At 31.4% G+C, this 15079-nt stretch overlaps 2 protein-coding genes across 2 annotated transcripts; both read left to right on the top strand.

Moving 5' to 3' along the window:
* Positions 1-2500: 2500 nt before the first annotated feature.
* LOC113847174 (U2 small nuclear ribonucleoprotein B'') lies at positions 2501-5886 on the top strand. Its single transcript, XM_027476092.1, has 5 exons — positions 2501-2657; positions 3198-3370; positions 3758-3851; positions 4924-5006; positions 5260-5886. The coding sequence occupies exons 1-5, from the start codon at positions 2585-2587 to the stop codon at positions 5533-5535; spliced, it is 699 nt and encodes a 232-aa protein (XP_027331893.1). The 5' UTR covers positions 2501-2584; the 3' UTR covers positions 5536-5886.
* Positions 5887-9508: 3622 nt separating this feature from the next.
* Positions 9509-14266, top strand: LOC113847553 (F-box/LRR-repeat protein 3-like). The gene is made up of 8 exons (XM_027476734.1): positions 9509-10309; positions 10923-11048; positions 11321-11425; positions 11516-11906; positions 11983-12112; positions 12425-12719; positions 12879-13138; positions 13910-14266. The coding sequence occupies exons 1-8, from the start codon at positions 9680-9682 to the stop codon at positions 13917-13919; spliced, it is 1947 nt and encodes a 648-aa protein (XP_027332535.1). The 5' UTR covers positions 9509-9679; the 3' UTR covers positions 13920-14266.
* Positions 14267-15079: the final 813 nt, after the last annotated feature.

Genomic DNA, 15079 nt, shown 5'->3' with positions numbered 1-15079 from the left:
AATTAGGTTAACATTTCCCTGAAACTAGAGTTTTAAGGGAATGAACTCAAATTTGGAAATTAGAGTATGGAATCACACATGATAGGTCACGCTTAGTTTTGTCAGTACTCAGGAGGCATGGCTTTATGATAAGGAGAAATGCTAAATAAGCTGAAAACCATTGAAGGATATCAAGTATACCATAAAGACAAACATGAAATAGCAAATGGACAACAACGTTAGCCTATTTAAACTCTTGTTGACAAGATACTAAGACTAGAGATGGGTGCCAAACTATCAGGAAGAAAGGATAAGATAGAGTTTGTCTACGGAAAATAAGGCTAGAAGTGGGAATTCATAGATGTAAGTAAGATGTACTGAAATATGTTAAATGTGTTTATTATTATTCATCTTTTATTTTTATTTTTTGTGTAGATATTTCTAGGAACAGAGATAACGAAAGATTTTTTTCCTCCAACACATAATCACTCGAAAATGAAAGATCAAAAAATAAACAAAGATAAAATAAAAGCAAAAAATAAATAAAAAATAAAGATGGCATGAAAGGGATAGAAAGGAAGAAACTATTATTAATATGAATATAATTTATGACTTTCGTGTTATGTTGAAATGATAGAAATTCGGACAGGAAAAGAAAACATGGGTATTATATATTTGCAAAAATACAAGACTTATTTGCAGACATAATTTTTCATTTAGATATTATAATAAATATTCAACTGAATTAATTATGCTAATAAACAGAAAAAGACAAAAGAAAACAAAAAAAAAATTGCAAATAGATACACGTTTTATTTGTTAGGATTTGAAGATTTTACGGCGAAGCAATTATATGCAGTTTCTTGGTATGTTGAAGGGATGAAGATTAAAAAGGCTTGGATGATTATATGATTTGCTACTAGTTTGGTCTATTTGGAATCTAGGAATGTAATTCTATTGAATAAAAAACAATTTGATATGTTCAAACTCATGGATATTGTAAAAATTTGATAAAATTTAAAAGGTAGAGAAGATAAAAAAAAATTGATTGAAGAGATGTGATAAAAAAGAAGAAAGGGATAAAAAATAAATTGATTATAAAAATATAAAATTTTAATTAATTTGCTAATTAATAGATAATTAAAAGGGCACTTGTGTTTTTTCTTTTCACTGTTTAGATTGTCGACCAACAAAACCAAAGAAAAAAAGAAGTTTGACAATAAAGCGATAGGCTTAGAATTACAGAAAGTGAAAAGCTTGTTTGCAGCTGCCATGGTGAGCCTTAGGAAGCTGATTATAAAGTGAATTTGATCACGTTTGAGCCTGAAACTTTCATTATTTTTGCAATTTTCTAGTAAAATGGAAACTAAATAACTACTTTCAAAGTTAAGAAATAATAAATAAAAAACAATTTCTTGATTGGTCAATTTATCAATTACTTTTGAGGAAATTTGCAAGTTTACACCAAGAAAAATGCGTATTTAACATGTGCTTTTGTAGAATATTCATTGCTTAAAATAAATAATATCACTTTGCCGTAGTCTAAACAATCAAATCAAGAACCGTGTACCAAAAAATATAATTAAATTCTCGTGCATATTAATACAAATTGATGCCAAGAGGGTAAGCGTGAAACACACTTGAACAAGTATTTCGGCTTGGCATGAAGCATGCTAAACTTGAGATTAATGATTTTCTCACATCTTAATAATGCTTAGTTCTTTTATAGGATAGAAATTTTCAAATAAATTTTATTTCTTTCAATATCTTTTGTTTACATGACTAAGAATCAAATCTTAATCAACATATTTAAGAGACTTGCTTTAACATTTTATGAATCATTTGCAACGTGCATGTACGCAGCTTGTACAAATGTTTTCTAAAAATATATTTTTTCCTCTGTTTAAAATTTCAATCTAACTTGATTTGGTGTTATAAACTAGCTCCTCATTTATCTTAACCGGTTTTGTTTATTATAGTTTGAATTTGATTTTATAAATAATTTTTTTCCTGTAGTGTACTAAGTCACTCTAACATGTAGTAACATTTTTTATATGGTCTAATTTATGCATATATTCCATTTCTTCATGTTAATGAAATTAATTAAGTTGTAAAACATGAATTGAATGTGCAATTAAGTTCAATTTTCACTTGTATATTTTATTATTTTTCAATTCTTTTAAATTTTATTTATAAGTGAATTTTAAGAATGTAAAAAAAGAAGAAAACAAGTTTAATCAATGATAATTCTTGTTTAAGTTTCTAGACATGAAAGAATCGTTATAAATTATCTTAAATTTTATGTTTTTAAAATTTTTTTTTTTTTACTCTTTTTCTTTCTTTCTTATGTACAGGCGCATGTACAGTGAATGATATGAAGCTCATTTTGCCCCATAAGAGGTGTTGTTTGTACTGAGAAGATGGGCCTAAGAAGTGATGTTCAATTAGAAGATGGGCCAGGCCCATCTTATGAAATTTGAATTTCCATGAAAAGCCCCAAAACAGAGCAACCATTGTCTCCAACATTCTACTCTACTAAGCTAGGGCTCCACTGTTCAACCTTGTTCATTCTTCTCTAACAGCAGCAGAGAGAAGGGGAGAGAGAATGCTGTCTGGGGATATACCTCCGAACCAGACCATTTACATCAAGAATCTCAACGAGAAGGTCAAGAAAGATGGTAACTTCCTTTCAGTTTCAGACCCGTGTTCCCATTTTTTGTTCTGTCAATTTTACATTTACAAACCATTTTCTGGGTTCACTGAAAATTTTGGAACTTGGCGAAGTTGCAATTCTATCTCTAAATTTTTAAGTTAGTTTGTGATATAGTTTGGTGGCAGGAGAGTAGTGCCTACTAGGCTTTAACTAGGTTTAAGTTTCTTAGCGGAATTAGGGTAGCTGTGGATTTGGCATAGAAGCTGTGATTCTTTTATTTCTTATGCTGAAATTTTATATGTTATTGTGAAGGGAAGTTTAATGAGTAAGCTTGTCTCAATTGGACTACATGGAACTTGATTTTACAGATAATTTAGTTAAACCAGGATATATGTTGTAGCCTTGTCTGATACTTGGCCATGATCTTGCATTATAGATGTTTCAATTGGATATGATTTTTGCAGCTTCTGTTGATATACATCAGAGTTCTTTTTTTTTTTTTTTAATGTTTTTGATGTGACCTGATGACATAATTTATCTGTTTTTCCTTTTTTCAATGTGGCAGAATTGAAGAGATCTCTGTATTGCTTATTCTCTCAATATGGAAGAATTTTGGACGTTGTTGCTCTAAAGACACCCAAGCTTCGAGGACAGGCATGGGTTTGTTTCAGTGAAGTCACTGCTGCCAGTAATGCAGTGCGACAAATGCAAAACTTCCCATTTTATGATAAACCTATGGTAATCAAGTTATGGTGACTGGAAGAGATGTTAATTTCATTTTGGAATCACTTCCAGTTGCCTGTTCCGGTTATCTTACAGTCTTTGATCTCAAATTTGTAGTTTGTATCTCTTGTCTATTATGGATTTATGTTTGGGCCAAAATATACCTGCTTGTGAGAAATCTTATTTATTTTTTTATTTTTTTTGTTTTAATTTTCTTTAATCCAAGCATCTGTTGTCCTTAGGAAGTATGCTTACTATCATGAATTAGACTGAAGGAGATGGATGATATATACTGTGCCCTCCCCCCATCCCCCCTTTTCCTATAAAGTTGTATAGTATTTGATTGGTCTATCTATTATAAAATACATCTAAAAGCTTTTTTGTTTGAATAATTTGATGCAGCGAATTCAATATGCTAAAACAAAGTCGGATTGTATTGCTAAAGAAGAGGGAAGTTATGTTCCAAGGGAAAAGAAGAAGAAACAAGAGGAGAAAGGTGAGCATTTGTCATATACTGTTTCTTCTCAAAACATAAGCTTCCTCATTTTTTAGTTCATAGTTCAGAACTTTGCATGTTTTGTGTATCATTATCATTTGTCTCTTTCAAGTGATAATGTTGGTTAGAAAGGGCCGAACCATTATACATAATAGGATTGTAGCACTGCAATTTGCAATAGTAGTCTGTCCTAAATAGTGGCACCCACAATGTGGTTATAAAGAAGAAATGAATAAATTTTATTTAGTTATATCATAACATGACACTTTTTTTGTATGGTTATTTTGAAACCGAAAAAAAGCTGACAAAAATATTTGTCAAAGTTCAAAAATATATTAGTGAATACTATGGTTTGAATCCAATGGTCAGTCAGCGGTGGTCATTCATGAGTTGATAAAGCTTTTTGAGCCATATATGTTTCCCTGGTGTGGAAGTTTTATCAAACCTATCATCCTAGGATTCTTTTTACCTAAAGATAAATATGATTGAATGTTTCTGTTGTAAGGTTATTATTTACAGTGATGTAAAGCTTCAAGGAGTGGATTATATCATGTTCATACATGCAAATCCATTATTTAACCATATGCACGGATTGTATATGAACTTCCTGCTGCTGTTCATCCCTTGTCAAAGATTTCAAATTTGTCATTCATGGATGATTCTTTCAACATTTGTATGTAAAAAAGATTTGCAAATTAACCTGTCTCTCTGCTCTCTCTCTCCACCACAGCCCTGCCACCCTGCAATGAGTGCATTGATAAACTGAAAAAATAAAGCAGTTTAGCTTTTCTTAGTAATAAATCAAAGAAAAATGCCAACTAGCTTTTCAGAATTCATAGTAATAAAATAGTGTTGCTATATAATGCTGGTGTTGAACATTTTTTAGAGAACAATATCAAAACTTCAACATTTGGACATTATTTAAGTTATTCATAATTGAAGGATATTAAATCTGCCTTTTGTGATCTCTTTTTGGTTTTGTTGCATGAGAATCAATATTAGTTCCTTTGTTGAATTGGAAGTTTTTTTTTCCAATTGTTTGAGTTTGACTGACATAGTTTTGCCCACTCAGCTGAAAGAAAGCGGCGCGCTGAAGAAGCACAGCAATCTGGGGTGGCTAATGGAACTCATAGTGCAAGTAATGGTGGTCCAACAGTAAGTTTTCCTAATCAATGTTGCTTATATTGCCTGATTTTCTCTCTTTGGTATGAACTTTGGCTGTGGACTGAACAGTTCATTAATGCTGATGTAGCAAAATCTTCCCTCCCCTCTTACAAAATTGGGCCATCATATCAATGTTTGCATCTCATAATCTCGAGCATGAAAGAAACAAGTAAAATAAAAGAATGATGATACTGTATGTATTATATATCTCGCAATATCATATAATATATACTATTATCTGCAGGCCTCATTCCGTCAAGGACCCAGCACTCAAGAAGCAGCTGCTCCTAACAATATATTGTTCATAGAGAATTTGCCTCATGAAACTACCGGTAGGATGCTCGAAATGCTCTTTGAACAATATCCAGGTTTTAAGGAAGTGCGCTTGATTGAAGCAAAGCCGGGTATTGCTTTTGTTGATTTTGAAGATGAGGTGCAATCATCCATTGCCATGCAAGCTCTTAATGGCTTCAAAATCACCCCTCAGAATCCCATGATTATAACCTTTGCAAAGAAGTAGCTAATCAATTTTCAGCAGTCAGTATTTTTCCAACTCTTGCCTGTATATGTGGGAAGGGGTACTTGAAGAGATTTTTGCATCCTGTATTGGTTTAGATCTTTGAGAAACTAATTGCAGAAGTTGTAAGCTTACAGAAGTTAGAAACCAGCAAGCAAAGTGAGTGTTACCCACATTTGTGAGAATATTGAGAGTCCCGGAATAGCGTCTATTGATTGTATGTGGTTTATTTTAATTTTCAGTAAAACATGTCCTTTTTTTTTTAACTTTTTCAAAATTATATGACCTTTTTAGCTTTGTAAGATAGCTACTTATTTGATCAGCCTAGATTATACGCCAATTTCTACTGTTCTTGCAAGTTTTATTCTCTTCCGGTTTCATGCTTGGGTCTTCCTTACCACCGAGTTGCCCAAACAGGATAAAAGAGTAAACTCTGCATGATTATTTAAACCTAGTGTGTTATCACATTTGCTTTCGAAAGATTCGTTATTAAATAAGTTCAAAGATGAATGTGTTATTGCATTATGTTTTCAAATATGAAACTTAATTAGTCGTTTAAAGATTAAAATGTCACTATTCATTCTCATAAGTCATAAAAAGACAATGAATAACTGATTTAATTTCTGAGAGATTAGTTTGGTGGCAAAAGGCATTGGTGGACTACTGTTATGATGCTTAATTATTTTTTTTAAAGATTAATTTAGCCGTAAAAATATTCTAAGGAATGCAATGACATCTTAATTTTTTGAGGGTAAGTATAGGATTTATGTTAATGAAAAGCCTTTTAATTCAAAATTGGAAATTGATCTTTTACATCTGGTACTTTAGAGACGCTTTTAATTTCCTTGCCTCTAAGCCATAGCTTTTTACTTTTGGCAAATTGGGGGTACTTATAATTTTTTTTTTACAAATATGTATATAAATGGTGGTTATAAATATGTACATAAATGGTGGTGGGGGGAGGAGAGCTTGGTATGTACGATTTCTTTTTATTCCTAAGTTTCTTAAAAATCATATTTTGAAAATGTTATAAAAGTGTTTTGTATGGTCAAAAGATTCTTGAGAATATTTTCAATTTTATTAGAATCTTAGATTATCATCCCTTATATAGAAAAATGTTGTTGAAAAATTTGATATAAATGGGTACAGTGAGTGTAATAGAGATCCTTTGATTTCCTTGTGTGGTGTGGATATGGTGCTTCACAAAAATCATAAAGACACTTGGAGCCCTACTATTCGACCCCAGATAGCTTCTCCCCCATACATCATTCATGCATGGGTAAACCACACTGTCATTTGTTCTTTTGCTATTGATGTGCATATTATAATATAAAAATAAAAAAAAATTTCCATTGTACTCATAAAACAAAATTTAAGTTACAATAGCTAAATAATACTATATTTATTTAAGAAATAAATTTACACATCTCATTATAAATTTTATACACCATATGATAGATTTTTTTTCTGTTTTAAATAAAATATTTAATATTATAATATATGTGTGAAATAATAAAATTATATTTATCATAAATATAAACATATTGCCAAAAATTATTCTTTTTATTATTATTATTATTAAAGAATTATGAAATCATATATTTTTTTAAAAAATAAGATGATAAAATATATTTTTATTATTAGTAATGAAGATCTCATTTTATTAGATGAAAATAAATTAAAAATATTATTTTTAAAATTGATGAAGAAATTATAAAAAAATTGTTTGAATCTATATAAATTATGTTTATATCTTTTAATTTGATATGATGTTTTAAAATTTTAAAATTAAATTTAAATTTAGACAAATAATGTAATCAATAAAAATATAAAAATATATGATAAAAAGTCACCTGACTTTTGAATGAGAGTTGATATCTTGTATTTTTATTATTTGATGTGTGTATCAAAAATATCTTTCAGCTGATAATTAAAGATTATTTTTGTGTATTTTAATTGAATTTTAATTCACCAATAAGGGTCGATCATTTTGAAAAGTAAATTATAATTAACTAGGTAAACTTTACTTGTAAATTAGGAACTCACCTCTTAAAATTATCACTTGGAAAAAAGTTTTATCCAATCACCATCTTTGAATCAAAGGACTTTGGTGTCTAACAAGATTCTGAGAAAAAATGTAAATTAATAAAGATATCCTTTTAAGGACCACATGTATCGCTAAAATTTAAAAATTCAAAATTAATTTCTGTTTGCAATTTGTAATTACATGATGGAGTTCAAACAACCACAGTTTTTACTAAATAAATATTTCTAACACACAAAGAATATGAAACTTTATATTATTATGTCAACTCGAGTAAAGAAGATGGATCTTATAATTGCTTTGTAAGTGATTAATTTAATAACAAAATAATCAAAAGATTAGCATGATAACAATTAATATTTAATATGACTTATTTAATAAAAAATTAAAATGATTAATGAAATGGAACTTAATATTTAGAAGACAAAGTAGAGAATTTATCATTTTTAGAAAAACTTAATAACACAGCATATGAAAACTTTTTTCTTTGAATACAAAGTTGGAAACTAATCCTTTACATTTGGTACTTTGAAGATGCTTTTAATGTGAGTTTTCAGTTTTAGATAATATTAATCAGTGTCTGACTGATTAAGAAATTAAAAAAAATATTTTGTTAAAAATACAAAAATGCATGCGCTTATTTTCGCTTTTCAATACATTTTAATATGACTTTTTTGATAAAAAAAATATTATTTATCAAATTTTAATTAGTTTTCGCAAATAGCTTCGTATTTACTAGTAATAAATAAATGACCAATCCACATGAAAGTAAATATTCCTTTCCTAAAAAAAAAAGTAAAAATTCCTTTCAATAGTATTCTTTTGTTATGGCCTGACACATGCATCTTGATTTTAACTTGCCTTTTACTCCAAGTATAGCTTTTAAGTGGATTTTGTTTTGTTTTTCTGATCTAAGATGCTAATATCACTAATTTTCTTTTTATATAAAATATGTAATTAATTATTTAAATGAGGGTGCTCAAATGAAACCTTTTAAAGGGACTTTGATCCTATAAAGTTTGAAGCAAACCATAGAGAATAAAAATGAAATATTAAATACATTGTTTACAAAAACAGTTTCCAAATTCCATGTTAATATGTTATAATTCACCTTTCCATAAAGCAAAAGGCAAGTACGTGAAAGGTACACGAGAATTTGTGTGTGAAAGAAGACACTAATCGAAAATTGATTGGTTTGCTTCCTTGTGCTTGCGAAAAAGCATAAACATCACATGATTGACTGAATAACATCTCATCTATGGTGCGCCGTACCATGTGCAATTCGAGTTGTACCACCCTTCCTCAGATACCCACTTCACCACATACCATTAACTTCCACTGTTATGCAATGCCCAATATATCCATGCTTTCTAATTTTTACTTCCTTTCACTTTACCCAATAATAATAATAATAATAATAATATACTGTAATTTGATGAAATCCTATCTTCTTATACTGTATAAAAGTTATGCTCCATTTCTCCATGCGAATAAAGTTTTTATTTTTCATTTTTATAGTTTTTATAGGCATCTTTTAGGAAACAATCTTATTCCAATAACATCCATTATTAAGCATCCTTTAGCAAGCAATCTTATTTCATCAACAACAAGGCTTTTTAATACATAAACGTTTACAAATTTGAATTCGCGTCCTTATCTAATATAAATATAACTTTTATTAACTGAATCAACCTTAAATAGCTCTTAATAAAAATATAAATTGCAAATAACCATTTTGTAAAGGCATTATTTCTTTAGACCTAATTGATATTTTAAAAATATTTTCTAGGTTCTCGCCAACCAAAAATAACAATTAAAAAATTACAACAAGGGTAATTTGGTCATAACGAAAGTATGACCATCCAAGCCAAAGTCAGCACATTGTGATCTGACACTGACACGTTCCTCGTTCTCTAAGACCAAACTCAAAGGTTTCCACTTTCAACGGAAACTACCCATTTCCGCCGCAGAACACTGTTTTGTAATAACGGTTATATGATATCTAACACCTAAAATCTTCCACGTTCCATTGACATTCCCATGCTCCTTCACCACAAAACACCCTCATATAGATAGATTCCATTTCCAAACAACAAGAAGAAGATGGTGGAACCACCCATCACCAATTTTTTCAACTTTCTCACAGATGAACTCATTTCCATGATCCTTGACCATCTTCACGATGACCCTTTTGCGACAAAATCATTCTCTCAAGTTTGCAAGTCATTCCACACCCTTGAATCCACACACCGCACACAACTCAAGCCACGTCGCCTTGAGTTTCTTCCAAGAATCATTCATCGCTACCCTTTCATCTCACACCTTGATTTCACCCTTTGTCCTTGTGTAGATGATGACATGTTGAACACTCTTTCACTGGCTTGGAACTCTTCCCTGCGATCCATTGACCTTTCAAGGTCGAGATTCTTCACACACGTGGGGTTGTCTGCTTTGGCCTTGAACTGCACGTGCTTGGTTGAGATCAATTTATCTAATAGAACAGACCTCACTGACTTGGCAGCTAGGGAAATTGCAGAAGCTGTGAACTTGGAGAGGTTGTGTTTGGGAAGGTGTAAGTCAATAACGGATTTGGGAATTGGGTGCATAGCTGTTAAGTGTAGTAAGTTGAAGCATGTCGGGTTGAGATGGTGTATTGGTGTCACTGATTTTGGGGTTGGTTTGATTGCTATAAAATGCAAGCAGATTCGGAGTTTGGATCTTTCTTACTTGCCGGTAACTGTTTTTTTGTCTGTACCCCTTTTTGATAGCTGAATTAGAATTAATTTGGATGTTTAATGATTATGAAAAATGATCACACTTTTTTTTCCCTTTTTTTTTTCTTATTTCTCTGTTTTGGTAATCATGTCTTGTTCAATGTTCAATAGCTTCATCTTTCTGTCGTTTTCATGGATATTGAGATGGTTGGTTGACTTAATATGATTCTTTTGATGTAGTAGTTTGATGTTTCGTGAGTGTTTGTTAGTGTGATCGATTAAATCTGTGGAATGATGTGGATTTAATCTTTCACTCTGGTGATTCAATGGTAAACATTTGACCAATATTGATTGAGATGATTGGTTGCTTTAGTATAGTGATTTGTATGTTGGAATTTGATGTAAATATCATGTTATGCTGATAAAGTCAGCTCGTAAAGATGACTGTGTAGCCTACATTGATTTATTATTTATTACTTCTGACATTGTGTTGAAGCAGTAGCATATACATCTAGCCTTTTCTCTGGCTAATGTGGAAGCATGCGTATGTGCAGTTTTATAGTGAATTTTCTTCACAACTAGGAATTTTCACCGACACTAATAATTCAATATTCAATTCGTTGATGTTGCAGATCACGGAAAAATGTCTTCATCATATCCTCCAATTAAAACATCTAGAAGATTTGGTTCTTGAGCACTGCCTTGGCATTGATGATGAGGGCCTTGCAACCCTTAAAGCAAGCTGCAAGTCGATGAAGGTAAGGTACCCCTTTCGGTTCTCCGTTTCCTTGCGGGGTCCATCTCATCCAGTACAAATTTAAATACTTCTATTCACTAATTTTTCATTTGATTTATGTTTTTTTTTTTTTCCACTTTTAATAGGAAAAGTAACATTGTTGTCAAAACAAAGTCAAAGAGGACTGATTGAAATGCTTGTGATTTTCAATATTTAATGAATAGTATTTATTGCTTTTCTATCATCTTCATCAAACATCTAACATTAAAACTGATGTTTTCCTGTTTACGACAGATGCTTAACTTGTCAAAATGTCAAAACATTAGTCATATTGGCTTAACTTCTCTTACAAATGGTGCTCACAACTTAGAAAAGCTTATCCTATCATACAGCCTGGCTGTAAGTTTTGAATCTTTTAAATTATTTTTGTGGTAACCATTTTACGGACCTTGCCTTACCCTGAATGTTAATCATTTTTATTGTATTCAGGTTACTATTGATCTTGCAAAATGTCTGCAAAGTTTTCCAAGGCTGCAATTGGTTAAACTAGATTGTAGTGTGGGTACAAGTTCAGGGTTAAAAGCCATTGGTAATTTGTGCGCCTCACTCAAAGAATTGAACTTGAGTAAATGTGTTGCAGTCACTGATGATAGTCTCTCATACCTTGTGCAAAGACACAAAGATCTAGAGAAGTTAGACATAACATGCTGTCGCAAGATAACACATGCATCCATATACTGCCTAACAAATTCATGTTCAAGGCTCACTTCCCTTAGAATGGAGTCTTGTAGCTTGGTCAACAGAGATGCTTTTTTGTTTATTGGACAGTGCCAATTATTGGAGGAATTAGATGTCACAGATACTGAAATTAATGATGAAGGTGCATTTTCAACCTCACATTTACTTCATATAATGTTTACTTTCAGTGCATGATTTATGCTTCTTGATTTGTGTAGGGCTTGTGTCTATCTCACGATGTACCAAACTTTCTAGCCTGAAGTTGGGCTTATGTTTGAAGATAACTGATAATGGACTAAAGCATATTGCAAACAGTTGTTCAGACCTCAAACATCTTGATCTCTACAGGTTTCTTATCTCTCAACTTTGTAACGTTTAAACACAATTTAATTTTTAATTGGAGTAAATCCCCAGCATGACTTACCTCATTATTGAAGTGAGATGAGTGAAAAGGCTTCATGGAACTTATTTATGAATAAATGTAAACTGCAATGCAATGTAGCATTGGCTGCTTATAGTCATAGACATTATACAATATCATCTTAAGTTGACAATTTCTTAGAATCTTTAGATGGTGATTCTATCTTACTTAGTTATGATTTTTTGGAAATTTTCGTTTTGTTCTCTCCAATTAAAAGTGTACAGCGTTTGATTTCACAGGAGCTCAAGAATAACTGATGAGGGAATTACTGCAATTTCCCTTGGCTGCCCATCACTAGAGGTCATTAACATTGCTTATAACAATAACGTGACAGATACTTCATTAGTGTCGCTTTCAAAATGCCTGAAGCTAAGAACCCTGGAAATTCGAGGGTGCCCACAAATTTCACCAGCGGGTCTCTCAAATATTGCCGTCAAGTGTAGGCATCTTGAGATGCTGGACATCAAAAAGTGCTATAAAATCAATGATAGTGGAATGATTCAATTGGCTCAACATTCTCAAAATCTCAAACAGGCAAGGTTCTATTCCTTAGTAGTCCAAAACTTTTGGAGATTATTTGTATGCCAGTATTTATTATGATAACACTAGTGTATGATGTGGATGCATTAAGATGTCAAATATGCCATCAAGTTTATATAAAAACTAACTTGCATTGGTTTATTTGAATTGCAGATAAAGTTGTCATATTGCTCAGTAACAGATATGGGACTCATTGCACTTGCTAGCATAAGCTGCTTGCAGCATATATCCATCTTTAACTTGGAGGGCTTAACATCAAATGGGCTAGCAGCTGTCCTTTTAGCTTGTCAAAATTTGACTAAAGTGAAGTTAAACACTTCCTTTCAGACATTACTACCTCAACAAATTCTACAATACATGGAAGCTCGTGGTTGTGTGCTAGTTTGGAGGGAAAAGGCATTTGAAACTTTCAGGTATTCCCCCTGCTTATTTGCAGCTATTCACATTCAGGAATAGTCTGTGATAAAACATTAACCCTTGAATTTGGTGTTTTAAGACCACAAGATCCGTTACATTGCTATGCCATAAATTGAATTTCATCAATCTCAGTTATAAGGTGTTGATCTAACTGCGATAATAGATAGAAAAGCAGTTCTTTATTTATGGATGTTGGCTATTGGAATATAAAATTCATTTTGAACAACCCAGGAAAATGAAAAACTAGCAGCTTCATTGCCATTCACTTAGTCACACAAGATTCCAATTTTATCGCTTTCATCACATCAAACTTTTCATAAAAGACATACCTCAATTCCATTCATAGCTTATTTTTCAAAGACAACAATAATAATCGTATGGAAATGAGTTCTATTTGGTGGCTGGCTTTATGTGTATTTTCAAGGAATAGATATGATGCCCTTAGATGAAAATTTACTTGGTGGGAATATCTCAACTTGTTCGTGCTTCATGTTTATGATTAATATATGTCTTTCATGGGGGAAAAGATTTGAGCTCACTGAAAAAAATATAAGTCACAAATTATGTCAGACTCAGACATTACAAGATTAAGGAACAGATAAAATGGACATGTTTAATGCAAAACTTGACTGTTCTGCATTCTCAACTAAACCTGAAATTTTAAAATCTTTTCTTTGAATTTCAAAACGACATTAAAAGATATTATTAACATTCTGTTTTACTAATATCTAGCATATCTTACTAAAAGTTACGCATATTTGTGGCAGTTTGGAATAGATCCAAAAAGATGGAAGCTACATACTGGAAGGAATAGGTAAGCTCAATAAGTAGAAATAAAAGGCTTGTTAGTATGCAGAGCCTGCCAGAAACAAATTCATCAAGGATCATACAAATGCAAAGCTTCAGTTATATTGGTAAATGGCTTCACAAAAGATTTGAATGCTTATTTTTTACTGGTAAATTTTAGTTAGGAAGTGAAAGTCCCAGGATTTTTGGCAAGAAAGGTGTTATGCCAAATCTTTGTATGGCCATTCAGAAATTAACAACTAAAAGTGACAAATTGTAGCCGATAGGCTTGTTTGTCTCAACATAGGAGGAAGAATGGAACAAAAACAACGGTCAAAGATTTCCATTGTTGGCTTTTCAAAAACATTAATGGTCAAAATGGATATAATAAGCCTCAATTGTCCCCAAATCATAGTATTTTGACAGGTTCAAAATAATTCCCTGGGTCAAAAGTCAAGACCCTTCTCTATTGGCAATAAGAATTACTGTAATGTGTGTGTTACATCAACGCTAAGCTGATGCAATACATTGTTTTCATGTGTATTTCGCAGCTTTATGGAGGCCCCCATAGGAAATATAGTATGCACTCACTTTCTTGTTGAATGCAAAAGCTTTCTGAAAATTAGAAAACGCGTAAACCCAGCTGATTGTGTTATTATGATCAGGTCCCCTTATCTAATATCTAACAAATAAATAAATATATAAAATTTAATGTAAATTATGTCTGAAATGCATTGTAAATTACAAGAAAAGTATATTATTATACTTTTCAATAAACAAATTTTATTTTTAATTGTTTAACTAATATTTTTAATATTATTATTGTTATTATGCTAATGCACTAGCCTTAACTTAATACCTTTCTTACTTTTTGAAACGATTAGATCTTTGGTTGAGTCATGAGATTAGGAGTCTCTCTATTTCCCGTTAAAAAATATCAATGGACAAAATTATTTTGAAGTATTTTTTATCTTTTTATTTTTTGGAGCGAAGTAGTTTTTATCTTATGATACTTTGGGGAGTCGATTAATGGGTTGGGGAGTTTGAATATTGATATTTGACCCGTTCTTGGCGATAAGAGAATTCGCCCCACAGCCCAAATACGACAATTTATTAAATCTAGAAGGGCATCATTGAATAGTGCTTAGATT

Source organism: Abrus precatorius, unplaced genomic scaffold (genome assembly GCF_003935025.1).
Source record: "Abrus precatorius isolate BTA unplaced genomic scaffold, Abrus_2018 Scaffold8, whole genome shotgun sequence".
Lineage (NCBI taxonomy): Eukaryota > Viridiplantae > Streptophyta > Magnoliopsida > Fabales > Fabaceae > Abrus > Abrus precatorius.
Note: the sequence above shows the minus strand (reverse complement) of the source record. Positions and strands in the feature narration are given on the sequence as shown.